This window comes from Acomys minous (assembly GCF_964271855.1).
Source record: "Acomys minous genome assembly, chromosome: 16".
Lineage (NCBI taxonomy): Eukaryota > Metazoa > Chordata > Mammalia > Rodentia > Muridae > Acomys > Acomys minous.
Window position 1 is genome coordinate 59229583 of NC_140498.1, and position 22902 is coordinate 59252484.

General features: G+C 41.0%; 2 protein-coding genes across 9 annotated transcripts in view; one reads left to right on the top strand and one right to left on the bottom strand.

Moving 5' to 3' along the window:
- The window catches only part of LOC311585997 (uncharacterized protein), a 139895-nt gene that overhangs the window by 56271 nt on the left and 60722 nt on the right, over positions 1-22902 (bottom strand). The gene's annotated exons all lie outside the window — the stretch shown is intronic.
- LOC311586021 (zinc finger protein 431-like) lies at positions 132-21931 on the top strand (the record flags this gene model as incomplete). Of its 2 annotated transcripts, XR_014775441.1 has the most annotated exons (5): positions 132-242; positions 11220-11346; positions 11549-11609; positions 13972-15294; positions 15494-21931. XR_014775441.1 is itself a non-coding variant. In XM_084761823.1 (4 exons), exons 2-4 carry the CDS (start codon positions 6872-6874, stop codon positions 11611-11613), a joined length of 219 nt encoding a protein of 72 aa, XP_084617949.1. In that variant the 5' UTR covers positions 140-242; positions 6772-6871. The 2 variants fall into 2 exon arrangements, 1 of the variants encoding a protein (XP_084617949.1); XM_084761823.1 differs by lacking the exons at positions 13972-15294; positions 15494-21931 and adding an exon at positions 6772-6898 and having other exon boundaries at positions 140-242; positions 11549-11613.

A 22902-nucleotide genomic window follows, 5' to 3' on the forward strand; every position in this document is an offset into this window, starting at 1 on the left:
CCACTATGCGGTGTCCCTTCAGCACACTCTAACGCTAAGGAGGTGTTCATGTCACTCAAGACTCACTAGCCAATCAGAACCTCAAGGGGGGCCTGCAGGTTGTGGGAGGAGTGTTCTTCCCGGGTCATGCTGCAGGTTCAGTTCAGTAGCTGCTGAGCTTGCACGCTTCTGTTTGATGTTCTGTGAGCGTGGTTGCTGGGCGCTCTAAGTGGAGCGCAGGCATGCTCCGAAGCAGCAACATGGTGAGCACGGGGTGTTTGCCCACAACGGGGAGCAGGCGGCTGAGCCGCGGGAGCTGGTGTTGTGGGTCTTTTCCCGGGGCTCCGAGGTAAACAGCCGCGAGATGGAGCCAGCCCCCTGTATGGTCCCTTTTAGTGCTAGTCACTCCTAAGACTTGGCGATGGTCTCTGAATAACTTCACCAAGGGAGCTGAGTCTCCATAAAGCATTTGAAGCAGGGGGCTGTGTGTAGAAACATCCATGGCAAGAGGCGAAACCACAAGAGCCTGGGTTTCCCAATGTCTTCCAGAAGTTCTGCCCTTAGCATTTAACATTTAGGTGTAAGATCCATTTGGAGTTAATTTTGTGGAGTGTGTAAAAGGCGTCTCCTGTGGTGGGTAGCACCCCAATATTAAGCTGTGACGTAGAGTAGAGTTGATGCTGTAAAGGATTTACCATCGCTTAGGACACAGTAAGTGACACCAAGTAGAATTTAGCTGAGGAGGACTGCTCTACAACACCCCACAGATGAGCAGTGTGCTAACCAGGCCTGTTAGAGATTAGCGTGCTAGGACACACATGTTTGCTGTGTTCACCAGGAGTGTGCAGACATTTGCCTCCAAACCATCATAAAGGAGACAGCTCTGATTTACAGCCAGCCACCGGGCCCATCCTCCTATCAGAGAACAGGCCTCTCACAAGCTGCTCCATGGGGCATCACAGGGTCACAACCAACATTAAGGCCTGGCACGCTAGTTAAAGCATCTTTTATTCTCCTGATGTAATTGTTCTCTCTGACGCTTTCTGCCTCCTTCCGCTAACCTAGGCCTAGTCCTGGAAGCTTCTAGCATCCATACAATCTAATCTGGGCCAGAAATGTTTTCAGTCTCTGAGACTTACTGCTGACTAAGCTCACCCTTTCTTTCTTTCTTTCTTTCTTTCCTTTTTTGGTTTTGGTTTTTTGAGACAGGGTTTCTCTGTGTAGCCTTGCCTGTCCTGGACTCGGACTCGGACTCGCTTTGTAGACCAGGCTGGCCTCGAACTCACAGCGATCCGCCTGCCTCTGCCGCCCGAGTGCTGGGATTAAAGGCGTGCGCCACCACGCCCGGCTAAGCTCACACTTTCTAGTTCTTCCTGAATGGATAGTTCAACTATCCTGTTCTAGCTCAACTCCTCTTTAAGCTGACTGGTTCAGTCTGGCTTTTCTGTTTCTGATTGAATTGCTCTGCTTGGCCTCATGCTAATTTTTGACAATATGTTTTAATCTTCTGGCTCCTCATTTTCTGTCTCATTCTCTCTCTCTTTCTTTTTTAAAAAGATTTATTTATTATTATGCATACAGTGTTGTCTGCTTGTAGGCCAGAAGAGGGCATCAGGTTACGTTATAGATGGTTGTGACCCGCCATGTGGTTGCTGGGACTTGAACTCAGGACCTTTGGAAGAGCAGGTGGTGTGCTCTGAACCACTGAGCCATCTCTCCAGCGCTGTCTCATTCTCTCTTGACCTGTGTCTAGTTTGTTCTCCCTTCAACCTGCCTCGGTAAAATCTCCAGGTAAAATTCTGCAAACTCCGCCCCACTGCACTGCCTCTCAGCTCACTGACCCAACAGAACTGCCTGAACAAGAAGTCAAAGACCTGCATGACTCTTGTCTCCTGAGTGCTAGGATTAAAGGTGTGTGCCACCAGGCCTGGACCTGGAATTCAGAGATCTCCTTGGCTCTGTCTTCCCGGATTAAAGGCATGTTTGTGTTCCAGTTGGACCACACACACCTAGAAGGCCTTTGGATGTGATCTCTTGCCACAGCAGCCATGTTCTGAATTAAAGTTCCTCTACATAAAGATCCAGTTTTCTTTTTGAGAAAAGCATAGTTTTGCTTCACGTGCAAGTTTACATCAGTTGACAACTCTTTGAAAAGAAAAAATGTGTTTTTTTTTCCCAGCCTGATCGAACTAGGAATTCTATAAAGTCCTCATGAATGGAGAATGTCATAGCTCTTTCTCAAACCCATGAACATGCTTTCAGAGCCAGTAACAGCTTTCTCTAATGCCCCATGTATGGAGAATAAAATAGAATGCCTTCTCAGAAGCCAGAGATATGTTTGGGAGAGCTGGTGATGGTCTGAGGCCAGAGGCTTTGGGGGAGGGCTTGCTTCAGAACGTAAGAACCCAGCTCTACCCACCACATGGGGCTGTGGCTATCACTCCCAAGTCCACTGTAGGCTTGGCCAGTAATGTTCTTGAGATTCCCTGTGTTCCCCTTGAGCAGCACTGGTTTATTAGACTCCCCCTGAATTTATCCCTTTGTATGATGGTTTCTGCTGACTTCATAGATTCTTCCATTTCCTTCCATTCTCCCCTGTAAGTTGTATACAAGATGCTGTTCTTAAGAAACTTACTTAGCATAAGACATAGCTTGTGCAAGATTCCCCCCACCCCAGCTTTTTTTTTTTTTGGCCCCCTACTGTCCGCTTTTCCTATCTTCTCTTCTGGCACACGCACTTCAGGACCCTGTCAACTGAAGAGTGACCTGCTGTTTGAGGGCACTGGTGTACTAAAAAACTAATTCTGGGACTGTCTTTGCTGTCTCAGTGGCTAGACTTGCAGTTTCCAGCCATCCTTAAATTGGTCAAAACATAACCTGGGGCCTGAACCTAAAAATAACTTAAGGGTGACAGCATATGTGGGATAAAAAAATCAGTTCTCAACTGGCTCCTTTTTGAGCCTTAGTCAAAGCTGAACACATGCTGTCATTAAAGAGATTTTCCTGAATTAATCTTCTAATACTGTGTGGAGTGATTTCTCCCTGGGAAGAAATATTAATTCTAGGACACGTACATCTTCAGCCTTTTAGAAAAAAAATGTTTCTGAGACTAGTTGTATTGACTCAGTCACCTTGGTACCAGTCTGTTGGTCCCCAGGGCAATGATCTGACCCTGATGAAACTTATTAAATTCTTTAGTTAAAAGGCTGTACCACAACAGAGTTTTAAAATCACTCCCTTTGAGTCCCACAGTGAACTCTCCATTGCAGTAACAGGAAAAGGATTTGCATGTGGATCATGGCTTCTGCCTTCAGAGCAGACCAGGAGGAGCAGTTTACTGTGTTCACTGCAGGGTGAAACAGGGTAGGCCATAGCTGGACCACAGACTACAGTTTAAGGGGGTCAGCTGCTGGGGTCCCCATTATTAAGAATGGTTGAGGCAGGGCGAGTGATTTGTAATATCCAAGTATGTATTAATTCATGCATGTGAATGAAAACAGACCAGATTGTTGGATGTACAATTTGGGTAAGTTAGCTTGAGTGAGTGAATATTGAATTTACAATTGAGGGACTGCCCTTTGCAGCTATGTGCAGTCCTGCTTGAGACAGTTAGCTCAGCTAAGAAGTTTGAGACACAAGCTATTGCCTGTAGCTGTGTGTGTGTGTGTGTGTGTGTGTGTGTGTGTGTGAAGTTACAGATCTCAGAAGCTAATCTTGCACATAGGGACAAGTTCAAACAATACCTTATTAATAACTGCCAGGGAAGGGCCTGTTCTTTCTTTCTTTTTCTTCTTTTTCAAAGTTAGTATTCCTATGGGGTTTTTCAATTATATATTTAGAAGTCAGTTGTTGGTATTACTTTTTATATTTAATTTACTTTGTGCACCACTGCTCTATTCTCTTATTTGTTTCTATTCTCCTATGTCTCCAGGTCACTAAGAATTTCATTCCCTTTTCTCAAATGCTTTCATATTTGTTTCTCTTTAGGGCAAAGTATCCTGCAGCTCATCCTTTCTTTATGCTGTGTAGTTAAGAATTGCTTTGAACCCCTAATCCTGCCTCTGCTGCCCAGTGCCTGGAAGACAGTCATGTAACTAATTCGGGCTGCGCCTTGACTGGTCAGTGAGATGGGAAAGAGACCAGTGAATGAGTGTCTTCCAACCTCCCTGGCTTGTGGAAAAAATTATAAATAAAGAGGGTCTTGTTTAAGAACCGAGTTCACGGGTACTAGAGAGGTGGCTCAGCAGATAGGAGCACTGTCTTCTCTTGCAGAGGTCCTGAGTTCAATCCCCAGCAACCACATGGTGGCTCACAACCATCTATAATAGGATCTGACGCCCTCTTCTGGCAGGAAGGTGTATATGCAGATAGAACACTCATGCATAAAATAAATAAAATCTTTTTTAAAAAATTGAGTTCACTGACCAACTTTGAGTCTAGTGCACTCAGTGCACAGAAAGGGATGTGGAGGAAGGACGGCGAGAACTTTCCTGCTTTGACAGTGGTCGGCATTAGCAATAAATCAGGTAATCCATTTCGGATGATCAGGAAAAGTCCAGACTGGCCATATTTGGGGGTTCACAGACCAAGGCAATTAAGATTTTGGATGAGAAAGTAAACTTTCTAGAAACCGATTTTTGTAGTTATACTAGTTTTGTTTCTTTTTTCCTCATGAACTTCAAAGCTTTATTGTGCAGGACAGAGCCACCCTTCTGCGTGCCACCCCCAAACTTTTAAATTGTTATTGCTCAGATCCCTGGTGATCCCCTTCGTGGTCTCAGTTGGAGTTTGAAGAAGGTATAACCAGGAAAGATTGAAGCTTCCTCCTTCAAAAATGAGTATTATTTACAGTTCATCTTCATGCCAGAGGCGAGAAATCTCACTGGAATTTATCAGGAAGCCAAATTTATCTTTTCTTCTTAAATGTCTGCTACATATTTTCACTAATCTGGTTGACTTCTTAATTTCCTGGTGTATACAATGGCTTCATCCTTCTTTGGAATTTTAGCACCTTTCTTGGCACCGCGAGTTACTTTTGGCTAGATTCACTGTCCAAAGTGGCTCTAGTTTTCTTTCTTTCTTTCTTTCTTTCTTTTTTTGAACCTCAAACACCTAACATCTGAATCTGCAGAGACTCCTTTCTCTTTCTGAGTCTTTACTGAGATTTCTGTGCCTGGCTTGCTTGACTTCTGGCTGTAAGAGGCTGGGGAGTCTCATTCTGTTCTCCAGAACTCAAGCATCTTCTTTTCCCACTGACTTTGCCCCTAGATGTAGATTTCTTGGCTCCATCAGTTCAACAAACAGAGGCTATCTGGAGAAACTGGTGTGGTTGTGCCTAACAGGGAGATTATTAATCCAGTCTAAAAATCTACCACCTGAGAGAAGTGCTGTGCACAATACTTGGTGTGCTCTAATGCATATGGCTAAGTTCTAAAGAGTATTGGACCGTAAAGCCTGTTTTCAACTGTTTAAAATAATAATTAAATTATATTTAAATCATTTCAACCTTCCCATTCCTCCATACTGTAAAGTCTCAAACGTTGAGGTGCCTATTTAATACATCAAAGCACACCTGGCTTCCAGCTTCTCCCAGCATCCCTCAGTCCCTACCCGTCACAGGGCAATGGTTGGCATACCCAGTCTTCTAGCCCAGGGTTTGGCCTGCTCCTCTCCTTCCTCATGTAATCCCACCATTTCGGTTCCCTGGTCTTTTTCATCTCTCTTTTGCCATTGTAGCTGAAGCACTCACCTTCAAAGAGCTCTCTTTTAATGTTCTTTTACTTGGTATGTGGAGAGGAAACACGAAATATCAAAAGTTCTCGTAGCAACAGTTGTTATAGAGAAGATAAGCAAATGTGCTATTGTAGTCTACTGTAAAAATGCAGAAAGTCACTTTATTTGGATTGTATGAGAGCTTTCTGTTAATGAATCATACTGCAGGGAAAATTAAAAACGAGGTTAAGAAACAGACTGACTCGTGTTTGGGTTTAAATAATGGCAATAAATGTTTCACCAAAATGCACTCGTCTTAGACCAGTGACTTGCCTCTTTGTTTTCTTCCGATCAAGTTACCTACCTGAGATGGCATCACTTTCATTTTTTTCTCTGGAGAGCGTTTTTAAAACATTTAACATTTTTATATATCAGTTTGTATGTGTTTAATGTATTATATACTTAATGTTCAAATACTGTATAACATTACAGATGTATTTCTGTTATTTGAATAGTTATTCAAGCATTAGTTTCTTTTAATAGAAGCAAGCGTATTAGTTTGTAATTAAATGAGCAGGGACCTCTGTAGTGACACAACCCAAACTAGTGAAAGCTAACACAAGAAAATGACCTGTGTGTGTGTGTGTGTGTGTGTATATATATATATATATATATATATATATATATATATATATATATATTTTTTTTTTTTTTTTTTTTTAAATTTCACATTGCTGAGGAAAAACTTCTGATGTCACAGATCTAGACGGGGCCCAGGAATGAGCTTGTCACAAACTCCTGTGATGCTCACCCTCTACACACACAGAAGGAGGAAACTGTATCTGTCAAAATCATGCCTTCCCATCTTCACTGTTTCTCTTCTCTTTGTCATCATTGCTTTCCTTCTTTGCGTTTCATTTGGGAAATTCTAATTAATGTTTTTTAAATTAAAATAGATTCTTCTGTCATACAGTATATTCTGACCTCTCTTTTCCCTCCCCCTACTCATTCCAGCGACCTCCCACCTCTCCTATCCTCCTCTTCCCCAAGTCTACGCCCCCTCCTCTGTTTCCTCTTCAGACAAGAGCAGGCCCCCAAGAGAGGACAGTCAACAAGGCCAAACAAGATACAAAAAGACAAAAGCAATAGAGCTCATATCGAGGCTGGACAAGGCAAACCAATGCGAGGAAAAGAATCTCAAGAGCAGGTGAGAGAGTCAGAGCTACACTTGCTCCCACTGTTAGGATCCCACAGAAACACCAAGCCCAACAGCCATAACTTATGAGCAGAGGACCTGGTGCTGCCCCATGCTTGCCCCACGCTTGTCCTTTAAGTCTCTGTGCGATTCCTAACCATCTAAAGTAGTGTTAGGTGTGGGTTTGCTCTCCTGGCACCGGCCTCAAGTTAAACCCAACATTGGTTTGCCACTCAAACAAGTTTGTGCCAGCATGCCCCTGCACATCTCGAAGACAGACAGATTTTATGTGGATGGTGTTTTAGCTGGGTTGGTGTCCAGGTTTCTCTTTCTGTAGCCTGTAGAGTAAGTACTTTCTCACCTCAGAGAGACTAAAACTGCACTCTCTCCACCTCCCTAACATCCTACCCACTGCTGTCTTCAGTCACCCACAGTCCACCACAGTCTTTTCTATTTCCCCTCTCCAGAAATACTCATGCTTGCCTCTTTAGCCTTCCTCTTTACCTGTCCTCTCTGGGGCTGTGGATTGTAAGTCAATTATTCACGTAATAGCTGATCTTTATATCTAAGTGAAAGCATACCATGTTTGTGTTTCTGGGTCTTGGTTACTTCACTTAGGGTCTTTTTCTTTTCTTTTCTTTCCTTTTCCCTTTGGAGTTGCAGCCATTTTCCTATAAGTTTCATAGGTGTCCTTTAAAAAAAATAAACAACAAAAAACCCCTCTTTTTAAATGTCATTTTTTAACAGCTGAGTAATTTACATGCTGGATTGGCAAAAGCAAGCAAGTGAGCTTCCTGGAGGCAGCCCACTCATATTTGCATGGCTGATGAATAGATGATTCCCTGTGTAGGCAAAGCCCAGGGATTTGGCCTGTAGCCTGCTTGTTGCTGATAACTTGCCTTTCCGTGCTTGTCATCACTGTGTCCCTCATATAAACCTGGGGGGGGGGGAGGATAGAGAATCCCTCTCTGCCTATTGTTCCAGATGTGCTGCTCTCTCTGTTGGGCAGATTTCCTGCAGATTTTTTTTTTTAAATGTATACAGTGTTCTGCTTGTATGCACACCTGCAGGCCAGGAGAGGGCACCAGATCTCATTGTGGATGGTTGTGAGCCACCATGTGGTTGCTGGGGATTGAACTCAGGACCTTTGGAAGAGCAGTCAGTGCTCTTAACCACTGAGCCATCTCTCCAGCCCCTCCTGCAGAATCTTAGGAAGATGACTTTTAAATTCCTGATGATGATTCCTGAGTTGATTCAGGTAACTTCCACCCTCCTGCAAATTAGCTAAAAGCTCTGTGAACCACATGAATTAACAGGAAGTAAAACAAGGTTGAAATGAATTAATGTTCAAGGAAATACATTCATTCTAGGATTAGTCCAAGGAATGAGACCCAGGTGTTTATCACATTAAGAAAGGCCATGTGAATATAAAAACAAAGAATAAATGGTTAGGAAAATAGGACAAGACAGACACCTGATTCTTGAAAAAATCCTTGACATAAAAAAACATTTGCTTTATGTCCCATGAATGCCTTCACTTACCAGGAAACTGGGACAGAGGGGAGGACATCCCATTGAGACTCTGGATGAGAGAAGCATGGGAGAATAGCAAAGTAGAAGGATCCAGAGGGTCCTAGAAACCTACAAGTAGAACATTATGAAAGGCAGATTTGGGCCCAGGGGTCCCACTCAAACTAAGGCACCAGCCAAGGACAATACAGGCGGTAAACTTTAAACCCCTACTCAGATCTAGCCAATGGTCAGAACATTCTCCACAGTAGAGTGGAGAGTGGGATATGACTTTCTCACGTACTCTGGTGCCTCACATTTGACCATGTCCTCTGGAGGGGGAGACCTGGTGGCACTCAGAGGAAGGACAGCAGGTTACCAAGAAGAGACTTGATACCCTATGAGCATATACAGGGGGAGGTAATCCCCCTCAGGAACAGTCATAGAGGAGGGGAATAAGGGGAAAATGGGAGGGAGGGAAGAATGGGAGGATACAGGGGATGGGATAACCATTGAGATGTAACAAGAATAAATTAATTAAAAAATATTAAAAAAAAAATAAAAAAATAAAATCTCAAAAAAAATTGCTTTGAACATATAATGTACATTTGAAATTTAAAAAAAAAAGAAAGAAACTTCTGCTTTGAAGTCATAATGAACTTACAGATATAACCACTGCTTTAAACTTATAATAAACAAAAATTTCTAGCTAGATATACTTCTAATGAAAGAATTTACAGTCAATAGTCCTACTGTAATTCCTTTCTTCTGTAATGATTCTATCGGTTCTTGAATACGGTAACTTTTCTACCATAGAGAATCCAGAGCTATGAGACACCTGCCATGGAGAGATGCATATAGGGTGTGGAAGAAACCAAACTGAGAGATGCATGAGAAGTGGCAGGGACGGGGCCATGAGCCCTTGGAGACTGAAGCTCCAGGATTTGGCGTTTCCCCTGATGGGTTTCCTGCCATGGTCCAGTGTAACCATTACCTTCTGTTGGGATAGGAAGGGTGTTGTGGACCGCTGCATGTTGGAAAGATACTCAACTTGTTTCCTGAGTTTACAAGATGTGGCCGTCATGAGATTGACTTGAGTGTCAGAAGAGACTTTGGACGTTTGTACAGTGTTGGGGCTGTTGCGGATTTAGGATCACTGACATCAGACTAACTGCGTTTTCATCATGGGATGTCCGTGAGCCTCTAGAGCGCAGGCTCAGAATGTAGTGGGTGGAGTCAGAAAGCTGTCAGATAGGATGATGTCTTTGAGCACTCGTCTCTCCTTTGTGGCTTTCTTTGGGGAGCTTATGGAAGTTAAGTAGCTGGAGCCTTTCTAGATTCCTCACTGGGGACGGGATTTGAGTGTCTGTAGACCCAATCCATTTCCTGTTCTTGGTGTCTACTGAGCTGTGGTTGAACCTGACCAGTCAGCTTCCTTCTCCTGCTGTCATGCCTTCTCCATTCTAAATCACCATCACTAAATCACATAAGATACAGTAGAAGTAACTGCTCTTTGGTGCTAAGCAATTGCTAGTCAATGCAAGCCTGTTTTTGTTTTGTTTTAATTTTTTTTTTTGCTTTTGTTTTTGTTTTTGAAGACAAAGTTTCTCTGCATACCCTGGGTGTCCTGAATATACGTGTGTAGACTGCACAGGCCTCTAGCTTAGAGATCCACCTGACTCTCCCTCCAGATTGCTTGGATTAGATTTGGGCTAAAATGCCTGCTTTTTGTTTTTGTTTTTATATTATTGGCTGATGGGCCTGGGATGTTGGTTTTTGTACATGTCAAGCATATGCTGTTGTCCAGAGCTTTGTCCACATCTTGAATTTTGAACTTTGGCAGAGAGTATTTCTCACGATGGCATGTATTCATGACATTAATCCTGCCTGAGCCTTCTGAGTCATTGAATTGCAGATGTGTGACCTTCTTCCTACCTGTTTGTTTGAAAATTTTAAGTGAATATGAGTATTTTGGCTGTTTGCATGAATGTGCCCCGCATGCGTGCCTGGTCATCACAGTCGTCAGAAGGTGGCCTCAGAACTCCGGAACCTGCTGTAATGGGTCACTGTCAGCTCCCTGTAAGTACTGGTGACTGAGCTCAATTCTTTTCAAGAGCAGTGGGAGCTCTTCACTGCTGAGCCATCTCTCCTGCCCTATGCTGCTTATTTATGATGAACATTTACATTGTTAATATTCCCATCTTTCCATTTGTGCCTGTGTAAACATGCATTCCCATTTACTAAGAGCTTATTAATGTTGCCGCTTAAACTGGGACATTTCGGGTTTCTTTAATAGGAATGCAGAACTAGAGTGAATGTATAATTCTTTGTAAGAACTTCAGTGAAAGCCTCTGAGTTCGTTTTGTCTTATTTTGTTTGTTTGATTTCTCTGGAGAGTCAGGGTCTTAATATGTACCTGTGGCTGTCCTAGAACTAGTTACGTAGTCCAGGCTGGCGTTCCAGTCAGTGAGATCCACCTGCCTCTGCCTCCTGAGGGCTGGGATTAAAGGCGTGCGCCACCACACCCGGCTTTGCCCATCATTTTTTTGTAGTTAGTAGTTGTTTATATAGTTTCCCTGGTGTGTGCTCAGCAGTGTTGATCCGTTTGCTTGTCTCTCACTATGTCTGTTCACTGGCATTTCTCCTGCAGGGCTCTACCCTATTCAAAGGGCACAGAATTGACAGAGGTGAAACTCATTATTGAGTTTCCTTCTAAAATGACCTGATTACATTAGGACTCATTTGCCAGGAAATAAGTGTGGGAGGCACCAGAGTCACTGTTGGTATCATGCTTTCTCTTTTAAATCTGTGCGACATATTTTAGGATGCAGTGACCTATGAAGATGTGCATGTGACTTTCACTCAGGAAGAGTGGGCTTTGATGGATCCTTCCCAGAAGAGTCTCTACATAGATGTGATGCTGGAGACCTGCAGGAACCTCACTGCTGTAGGTAAGACTGAATTTTCCTTTGTGTTTTAAAACAAGGGGAAAACTCTTTCTTGGTTCTTGATGCTCTTCTGTAGTTTCAGTTGAGAACGAGGAAGAATGAGTAGAGTAAATGAGGCCTGGTTCTGAGGTTCACTGAAGAAAGTAGCTGAAATGTTGCCTCATTTCCAATAATACATCATGTATTTTCTGGTCCTGTATTTTAGGCTACAATTGGGAAGACCATAATATTGAAGAACATTGTCAAAGTTCTAGAAGACATGGAAGGTAATTTTCATGTGCGAGCTGATACAAATATGCCTCTGAAGAAATCTTAGTATGTCCTGGAAGTTTGTAAGTGTCAAACAGCACTGTTTTAAGTGTATTGATGATTCTTAAATTCTGAGAAAACCATATACCTTAATGTGAGGTATGTGATCTGGGTTTGTAAGGCGTTCCTCTAAGAAGGGACGCAAGGAAGGAATGCCTGGACAGATGTCACTGTGTAAGTCATAGCCCCATAGAGCTATGCTGTAGAGCTGTAGTCTGTTTAGTCTGTACCACTCAGATATTGCGGAAGGTATACACATTGTTGTTGTGGAGAAACCTTAATCTCTATCCCAGGTGTTTCTAATAAGTGTGTAATTACACAATCAGCCTTTTCAGAACTTAAAGCAGTTACCCATGCTAACTCTGAGTATGTATCATTGGTATGGTGTACGGACCATTTTTTTTTCTGAATTCTTCAAAATGAAACACAGCCATCTGCCATACTTCAATTATTTTGGTACCCTAGAGTTACTCCCAGCAGACAGTGGAGTTTAGTTATATAAAGAACACAAAGGAAATGTTGTTATTATTTCTTTGGTTTGATACCAAGTGATAGAGAATTTTTTTCTTTAAATCTTTACCGTTGACACGATATTTTCCATGAAATGTGGAGGCTTCTAACATATTTCCTACCGGTAATTGATCAATTTTCTCATTTCCTTGTGCCAGTGGACCTGGAATACCTATATGAGACTGAATATGAGTAATATAAAGGATAGTTTCTATTTCCGGTGGCCTGTGGCAGTTGCATACATAACAAAGTCAATTCTGACTTCTCAGGAGTAAATTCAGCCATTTCTATATGCAAAAAAAAACTCTTTCTGCATATTGAGAGTCAGTAATTATATTAAGAGCTCCAGGAAAATCAACAGTACCATTCGGATTGCATACAATTCTGGTCTGTGAACTGAGGTATAGGGGCCTTTGGTCACCTTGGTTATTTTACCTGACTTATAACCTGCCATTCCCATCTTGTGTGCATCAGTATAGAATGCTGTGGCTTCTCAAATTGGTGTTCTCTTTACAATACATAGAATAGTCCAATTAGTTCTTTTTAGAAACTATATACGTTTGCTTTTTGTATATATGTTATTAATTTCTCCCAAGTAGTTACTAGAAACTCTTGGATCATCTTCCTTGATTACTTTCAGTGACATAATCTCAGTATTAGTAAGAGGCACTACAATTTTTCCCAGGTCTGTTCTTTAGAATTGACAGAGTCTTAGTCTATGTTTTATAATTATTTCAGAAGTCATTTCTATATATGTCTTCAATTTTTTCATATTGTTTATGTGCTAAGCAAACCAATTCCATAACACTATCTTGCCTTTGCATAACATGCCCAGTAGGAGAATGAGTTGAAAACAAAATGACTAATATACAGTCAAGTTTAGGATCAATTCGATCCACATAAGCATCTTGTAGCCTTTGTTCTACCAGAATTAACTCCTTTTTGTTGTTTGTTTGTTTGTTTGTTTGAGATAGGTTATCTCTATGTTATCTTTGCCATCCTGGACTCGCTTTGTAGACCAGGTTGGCCTTGAACTCACAGTAATGTTTGAAACAGTTACTTAACCCATAAGTAGTTAATCTAGTTGTCAACTTCAGCCAGTTTATATCTCCCATTAATTTTTAAAAATCATTAAGAGTTGGTAGCTCGCCTCTACAAATACGTACCCTTTGTCATAGAATCTTTTGTTGATTTATTGTGTAATCCAAGTAGCTACTTGGCCAGGCATGGTGGCTCATGCCTTTAATCCCAGCACTCAGGAGGCAGAGACAGGCAGATCGCTGTGAGTTCCAGGCCGGCCTGGTCTACAAAGAAAGTCCAGGACAGCTAAGGCTACACAGAGAAACTGTGTCTCAACAAACAAACAAAAGACCCCAAGTCTCCCATTTGTATTTTTTCTGGAGCAATCTGTAATCCCCAACATGGTAAAAACCTTATATAGAAAAAGGATGGTATAAATGTCAGCTTTAAAAGCATGAAAGGAATCACACTGGAGAGAAATCCTGTGAGTGCATTTAATATGGTGAAACCTTTGCACATTGCTATATCTTCATCATCACGAAGGACTTCATACTGGAGAGAAACCCTATGGATGGAAGCAATGTGAAGAATACTCATACATTCACAGGTAAACTTCAAGTGTGTGACACAATTAATGGGAGCACTACAGGAATAAACAAAGAGATAAATCTTACAACATGGTTCTTCTTTACAAGTGGACAAAATTGTCAAATTGATTCATGCAGGTAAAAAGATTCATTAGTGCAATGAATGTGGTAAAGTTTTTACATGTGTCAATTGTCTTTGCAGGCATGAAAGAACACCTACTGGAGAGAAACCCTATGAATGTAACCATTGCGGGAAAGCCTTTGCGTTTCATAGTTATCTTCAAAGACATGAAAAGATTCATACTGGAGAGAAACCCTATGGATGTGATCAATGTGGAAAATCATATTCAGAACTCTGGTACCTCCAAAAACATAAAAGAATGCATACCGGAGAGACACCCTATAAATGTAACCAGTGTGGGAAAGCCTTTGCATGTAATCGTGATCTTCAAAGGCATGAAAAGACTCATACTGGAGAGAAACCCTATGGATGTGGTCAGTGTGGTAAAGCATATTCAGAACTCTGGAATCTCCAAAAACATAAAAGAACACACACTGGAGAGAAACCCTATGAATGTAGCCAATGTGGGAAAGCTTTTACATGTCACAGTTATCTCCAAATACATAAAAGAACACACACTGGAGAGAAAGCCTATGTTTGCGATCAATGTGGTAAAGCCTTTGCATGTCAGAGTAGTCTCCGAATACATGGAAGAACACACACTGGAGAGAAACCACATGAATGTAGCCAATGTGGCAAAGCCTTTGCATGTAATAATTATCTTCAGAGGCATAAGAAAATTCATAGTGGAGAGAAACCCTATGGATGTAGCCAATTTGGTAAAGCCTTTACACAACACCGTCAGCTTAAAAAGCATGGAAGGAATCTCACTGGAGAGAGACCCTGTGAATGTATTTAATGTGGTGAAACCTTTGCACACTTCTATAGTCTTCATCATCACGAAAGACTTCATACTGGAGAGAAACCCTACGAATGGAAGCAGTGTGGTAAAGCCTTGCCCATCACAGTCATCTCTGAATGCGGCAAAGAGCACACATTAGAAAGAAACGTTAAATGTCCTCCATGTGGTAAAGCCTCTGTATTACTGGGTCCTCTTAGATCCAACACAATTCAAAGAAGATGACAAGGATTAGGTGTAATCAAGTCGCTACTCATCTATCAGGAATGCAGAGCTGACTGGAGAGCGCAACTGTAAGCCCCCCTTGCACGCTTGCTCACCCTCAGCCAAAGAATGGAGGAAGAAAATACGGTCCATTTACACAGTGGAATACTCAGCCATTACAAACAAGGACACCATGAACCCAGCAGACAAATGGATGGAACTAGAAATCTCCTGGGTGAGGTGACCAGACCCAGAAAGACACACATGGTATGTACTCACTTATAAGTGGACATTAGCCATAAAGTCTAGGATACCATGCTCCAGTCTACTACCCAAAGAAGCTATATGACACGGAAGGCCCAAGTGAGGATGCTTGCATCTCACTCAGAAGGGTGGATGAAGTAAGTAGACATCTGAAGTAGATGGAGGAGAGACCTGGGTGGGAGGGGGTAGTCGGGTGGGGCAGGGTCAGGGGAAGAGCTGGGATAGAGAACAGAAATCAGTGGAGGGTGGCAGTTTGGCTGCCAGAGCCCATCTTTGGACATATAGGGGAGAATCTTGGGGCGGGACCGAGAATTCAGAGTTTGCTTTATCTCTTAGGTCGCCTGCCAAGCTGATGGCTCAGGCAACTGGTCCCAACAGATAATTGAAGGAACTAGAAAGAGGGGAGGGAGCCAAGGCTTCCTTCTCTCAGGGCTGCCTATGCTACTGTTAATGAGAACTTAAACTGACCACTTTTTTCCTGCAGCTCAGTCTGTGAAAATAGCTCCTAGCCAAAAACTGCAGCCTAGTGTAAAAGGAAAAAACTCTTTGATCTGTAGATTATTTCCTGTGCAGGAGCAGACCTCTGCTGAGAGATCTGCAGGCTAAAGTAAACTTTGGCTTGCTTATCTTAGAAGGCTGGTGGTAAAGGCCTGAGTTTACTAATTTATTTGTGAATCTGCAGGGGAACAAGAAATAAGTGACCCTATGAGCATATACAGGGGGAGGTAATCCCCCTCAGGAACAGTCATAGGGGAGGGGAATAAGGGGAAAAGAGGAGGGAGGGAAGAATGGGAGGATACAAGGGATGGGATAACCATTGAGATGTAACAAGAATAAATTAATAAAGGAAAAAAAAAAAGAAATAAGTGAGAGATAGAAAATAGACCATTCACACACACCAGCACTTGAGAGCGAAAATGATTTGTTTGTTTGTTTGCTTTGTTTTTTCGAATCAGGGTTTCTCTGTGTAGCCTTGCCTGTTTTGGATTCACTTTGTAGACCAGGCTGGCCTTGAACTCACAGCAGTCTTCTTGCCTCTGCCTCATGAGTGCTGAGATTAAAGGCATGCGCCACCACGCGTGGCTCAAGAGAGAAAACGGATGAGGCGAGTGGCCCCAACAGATTTTATCGACCTGGTTACTTTTCTTATATCCTGCGCAAAAGCTCTCTATGTCAGAGAAAGACTTACCTCATAGTCAAATGGATTTATTACAGAGACAGAGAAAATGGTTACAATGGGAGGGATTTTAGTGATTAGATATTTCAGTACTAACCTGCAGGCATAAGGTTATTGTGTAATGCTGATTTCTGTACTCCTCACATCTGGTCGCAATCCTTTGTTCTGAGAATCTTCTGTCTCAATGTTGTATAAACTCTCCTCCCCAGCTGTCCGCTGATATGCCAAGAAAGCAGTTTACTGCCTACTGCTGAGCAGGGGAGATTATAGGGCAGGACTTCCTGCCAGCCATGGGATGAGTTAAAGGGGGAAGTAGGGGACTACCCTAGAGTATTCAGCCGTGGGAGCAGTCCAGGGACTATCAGGAGAAAGAACTGGAGCAGGAATGCTACAAAGTGTCTCTGGGATGCATGCCAAAAACCTCTGTCATTTCTACACTTTTGGAACCTGCTTGCCTGCACGTCCTACGTATTATAGGTAAAATGTATTCCTTCCTAAGTCTCAGAAGGGGTTGAAGCCTAGATAATTACAGTCTCACAGTTAGATTAAATTGTTTAGAATGATAGAAATTGATAGATAATAAACTATTTTATCCAAGGATCTTGAATACAGAAATGTATATCTTACCTAATAATTTTCATAATTGCTATTAGTACATTTAGTTTGTTATTAGAAGGAGCATTTTATTAAACTAAAACAGGGAGATAGATGTAGGCATAAATTTATTTTGTTTGACTATTGTATACTGATAGAAACATAAGTTATTTTGCTTAACTATGTATATTGATAGAATTTAAGGTTGTTTTGTTTGACTCTTGTTTGATGTATTGTACATAAGCAGTTCATTTTAAAATGTGTTTGAAGTTCTAATTTTATTGTTCTCATAATTATTCTTATTTTGTGTAGATTACTAATGTTAGAGAAAAAGTCAGTATTTTTTAATGGAAAGGGAGACATTTAGTAGAAGTTTTGGTTTCTTTAAAACCATCGTGGTATTAGGAGAATGTGTTTTTGTTTTGGTCCCAAGTGTGGGATATAGAAATGCTTTATCCAAACTCATGAAAGGCTTGTTATGTTTTTATTTGTTTGTTTGTTTGTTTTTTGGTTTTTCAAGACAGGGTCTCTCAATGTAGCCTTGGCTGTCCTGGACTCACTTTGTAGGCCAGGCTGGCCTCACAGTGATCTGGCTGCCTCTGCTTCCTGAGTGCTGGGATTAAAGACGTGTGACCCCCATACCCGGCTTTGTTATGTTTTCCAGCTGAAAATTACCTCAAGTGAGGAGAGTGGGGTTTTTTGCCAGTTGGGAAACATTCTCATTTGGACTCTGAGAATACGAATAAGAGCCCAGAGAGAGGCCACTTGGCATGGCTTCAGTACACTTGGCATCACTTGGCATCGTTTGGATTAGCTTTGCTTTGCATCAAGACACTCCTAGAGAGAAAGATCCAGAGAACGTTTCCAGGTTGCTACTACCATTTGCTGTTTGGCTGGACTTCTACAATCCAGATGGTTGGGATGGGTATTGTCCCAAAGAACCCAATGACTCTAACCAGCAGGGAGTAGCTAGCGAGGTCCTCATCCCTTGTCCATACTAACCTGCTTTCTCTCCTGACTAAGGGAAGGCAGTTGGAAGGGAGGTAGAAGCATTTAAGATAAATTTAAGATAAAATAAAGTAATTAAAGAAGTACAGAAGCCAACGCCAGCTTAAACATTTTTTTTGTCTGGTCTTACATTCAGAGATACAAAGTAGATTTAAATCAACAGTACTTGATGGCAAGGTATAATGAATTACAATAAAACAGTTTGTATCTTTTGACATCAAGATTTGGTCCTTGGTAACCCATTTATGTTCTGGGTTCATTGGAAGTTCAAACCAACTTGTATCTGCTTAAGGTCCATATATCAGTATTTGTGGTGCCATTTCTAGAGGGAGAGCTTATCTGAAGCCACAGACCTGTCTCAAGCTTGTCACTTAGTGAGGCATCTGCAGGTCCACAGAAGTATTTATTGCAGCTGTCAAGTGTTCTGTTGACTATTTAATGTTTTAACTTCTAAAACGGAATCAAATCAGGAATTCCATTATCAGGAATTAATTCGTCCGAACCGCAGTGCATCTTCACAAAGATCTCGTAGGAGGTTTGTTCAATCAGAGTGGGTAAATGTCCAGAGAGTGAGGTTTCATACCATGACAGATGTTTTGAGAGATGCAGCAGCGCAGAAAAGGAGAGTCAGAGGCTGGAAGCAATTCTGGGTATGCATCATGGTACAGACCTTGCAAAATACCAGACTACCCACTCTGAACAAAAGTGCCTAATGATACCATTGGAAGGTCCTTCCATAGGGAATGTTAAATATGCAACTTTATGTCAATACTTTGTGGGACAACTGTTAGAAATAATTTTTAGGTAATTTCCTCAACATATCATTTGGCTGATTCTGTTGCAGATACTTTAGAGACAGTGTTTAAGGAAACACAAAGAATTCTGCCATTCGGGGGATTACAGATTGCTCCAGAAAAAAAAAGTACAAAGAGCAGATTCAATCACCTATTTTGGCTATGAAATACCACAACAAAAATTCAACCCCAAAAGGTTTAGATCTGTAGAGGCCAGTTACAAACTCTTAACGGTTTTCAAAAATTAATGGGTTATATAAACTGGCTGAGGCCTACAAGTGGACTAGCTGGTATGTTAAGTAACTTGTCTCAAACATTACAAGGAAATTTAGACTTAAACAGTCCAAGATGTATAGTGGCTGAAGTAGAAAAAGAGTTAACTCTGGTAGAACAAAAACTACAAGATGCATATGTGGATAGAATTGATCCTAAACTTGATTGTATTTTGGTTATTTTGCCTTCAACTCATTCTCCTACTTGGCTCATGCAAAGGGAAGGTAATATTATGGGATGGAATTTCTTAGCACACAAACAAAATAAAAATTGAAGACATACATAGAAAAAAATTTCTGAATTAATTACAAAGGGTAGAATAATACTGTGTCTATTGTCAGGAACAGACCTGGCTGAAATTGTAGTGCCTCTTACTAATGCTGAGATTATGTCATTGCGGTTGATCAATGAAGACTGGCAAAGAGCTTGTAGTAAGTACTTGGGAGAAATTAATAACAAATACCTGAAAAGCAAACACATACAGTTTATAAAAAGAAATAGTTGGTGTCTTTCATGTGTTGTAAAGAGAACATCAATTCCAGAGGCACCAACATTCTATACTGATGCAAACAAGGTAGGATTGGCAGGTTATACGTCAGATAAAATAACCAAGGTGATCAAAAGCCCCTATACCTCAATTCAAATATCAGAGTGGTATGGAACACTTATGATACTTTTATATTTTCTGAACCTCCTAACATAATTACTGACTCTCAATATGCAGAAAGAGTTATTTTGCGTGTAAAAACTGTTGAATTTACTCCCGATAACTCAGAATTGACTTTGTTATGTATGCCGCTGCATCAAGCCATCAGAAATAGAAACTGTCCATTATATATTACTCTTATCCAGTCACATACAGGTTTACCAGGTCCCTTTCCACAAGGAAATGATGAAATTAACTATTTACTAATAGGAAATGTGTTATAGGCCTAAAAGTTTCATGAAAAGCATCATGTTAACAGTAATGGTTTAAAGAAAAAAAAAAAAACAAAAACACTATCACTTGGCAACAAGCCAAAGAAATAATTAAAAAGTGTCCTACATGTTCTTTGTATAACCAAACTCCACTGCCTGCTGGAAGTAATCCTAGGGGTACCAAAAGGGATGAAGTTTGGCAGATGAATGTGTTTCATTTTCCAGAATTTGGAAAAGAAAGGTACACGTAACTTACCATTGATACATATGCAAGGTTTCAATGGGCAACTGCATTAAGTTCTGAAAAGGCTGATTGTGTAATTATACGCTTATTGGATATAATGGCAATTATGGAGATAAGCTGCACAAATTAATACAGTGCTCCCACATATGTGTCCAATAAGATGAAGAAGTTTTTGCATATTATAATATAAAGCACATTACTGGTACACCACACAATCCTACAGGACAAGCAGTTGTAGGAAGAGCTAATGGTACTTAAAAGAGATGCTTATTAAAGAGAAAGGAAGGTTAAAGACCCCCAGGGACAGATTAAATAATGCTTTGTTGACTCTAAATGTATTTATTTATTTGGTTTTTTTGAGACAGGGTTTCTCTGTAGCCTTGGCTGTCCTGGACTTGCTTTGTAGACCAGGCTGGCCTCCAACTCACAGTGATCTGCCTGTCTCTGCCTCCTGAGTGCTGGGATTAAAGGCATGTGCCACTGCCCAGTGACTCTAAATTTTTTAACGTTGGTGAAAAAGGAACAATAGCAGCTGAGAGTCATTGGGTTATAGAAAAAAACTGAGAAACTAGGACAACCAATATCCTCTAAGGGTCCATTGACAGTGGAATGGAAACCTGCAATAGTTTTGATATGGGGATGTGGCTATGTTTATGTATCTCCAGGGAGTGAAAACATATGGTTACCAACAGAACTTATAAAATTAGATGTGACCAGCGCTACCTCCTACCATCTGAAATACAGTGTCTTAGCATAGCAAGGGACTCTTATGGGCATCCTGGTCCTCGTGGCATGCCATCCTTTGACGTAGCATGGATATTACAGTTCAAACAGACCTATAAAGTTGATAGATGCCTGAAACCTGCTCCAGAATGGGGCCAAAATTTATCTCTAGTTGATTTGTGCACCTTACGTATATATAAATGTAGAAAAGTGCCTACACTAATACTCTTTTAGAAGGTTGTTCATTTTCAGAGCAATAAACCAGACGATAATGAAGACAAAGTAAGTAGCCCAGGTGATTCAACCTTACAGACTGACTGCCTAGCATGCAGATCAGCTTCAAAAGGGCTATAACCCAAATGATCGATTCCTCAGAGATTGGACAGAAAAAGATATAGCTAGCTTTTCTAGAGCTTGGCTAGGACCCTGATTTTCTAAGGGGACCCCAAAAGATGTTTTTTTTTTTTTACCACAAAACTAGTATGACCCTATTCCCAGTTGGTGGGGTGGGTGTTTTTGGTGGGTTACCAACATTTGTTGTTATTATCTAGGAGGCTTGATTATAAGTTAGTAAAGTTAAATTTAGAGATTTCTTTCTTTATCCTCTTTATCCTTCTTTCTCTCTTATTTTTTTCTCTATAGTCTAGTGTTGGAGAAAAGAGGGAAAGCGGGAATGATATTTGGGGGAATGTGGGATTACAGAATGAAAGGTAGATTACTGAATCTACTAACTGCAAATATATTACATTGGTATTGTATACTGGTAGAAATTTAACATTTTTTAAACTTTTGCTTATGCAACTCATTTGAAAATGTGAGGCAAAGTTCTAGTCTCATGAATGTTAACTATTTCAAATTGTCCAGGAGGGTGGGAGATGCAAATTAGTAGTTAGTCACCCATAAATCTTACTTGTAGCCTTGATAGATACTAGTTTAGTTAATGGCAGAAGTAAGCATTGTTTAGTTTCTTTTGCATTTTACCAAGGTTTGGCATATAGTATATAGCTAGAAACTAACAGTGTTTGTCTATTAAATATACTTAGATAGATGAAAATAGATTTTATATATATGTTTATGCACTATAGTAAATAGATGGCATTTTAATACAGAGCTCTTCTTACATAGAGATACATCTGCTCCGGCCAGCACTTCCAGTCAACTTTGGTGAAGATCATGAGCATCAAAAAAACAAATGTGGCAGAATAGCCACTGGACCAAAGAACTGTGCTTATTTTTACTGCTGATAGCAGGCTGACTGTCCAAACTGTGAACAAGCATGATACTGGGAAATTGACTGTCCAACTTTGCAGAGACTAGGTGGGCCAGTCTTTGAAAATTCCTATTTCACAGAAAAGTCTGTCAGATATTCTAGGCCAGTAGGCTGAAGACTGGATGCCACAATAATACAGAAAAGTCTTCGATGATTGTCTAGGGAGTCAACTGTTTCTGTCATTTCTATACTTGTGGAAGCTGCTGGCCTGCACTCCTTACATGGTAGATAATATTTCCTTCTTAAGTCTCTGATGGGGTTGAAGACTGGATAACCACAGTATTACTACAATTTAGCTTTAGTTGTTTGGGAACTAAAAATATGTTTTTAGGTTGACAGATGTGAATTAGGATAAGTAAGTGATTTCGGAAAACTTTGGACACTAGAATAGGACTTGTTAGGATAGGATAGGTAATTGAATACTTTTGCTGAGATTGTCAAATACAAATGGACATGACCTTATAAATGTAACTTTTACCTGATAATTCTCATAATTACTGTTATTGCATATAGTTTATTTTTTATAGAAAGGGTATATGTAATATATGTAAACATGATTTTGTTTGATCTTAAGTGTGAGATGGGAAACAGACTTGTGTGAAGGTGTGAGGTCTGTTTCCGCGGATTTGAGAGGACACATGGTGTTTGTCGACTAGAAGAGGAACTGCCTCGTGCGGAGGCGTAGTCTTTGCCAACGGATAAGCATCCCAATACGGACTATGAGAGGGCATGAGCCCAAAACAG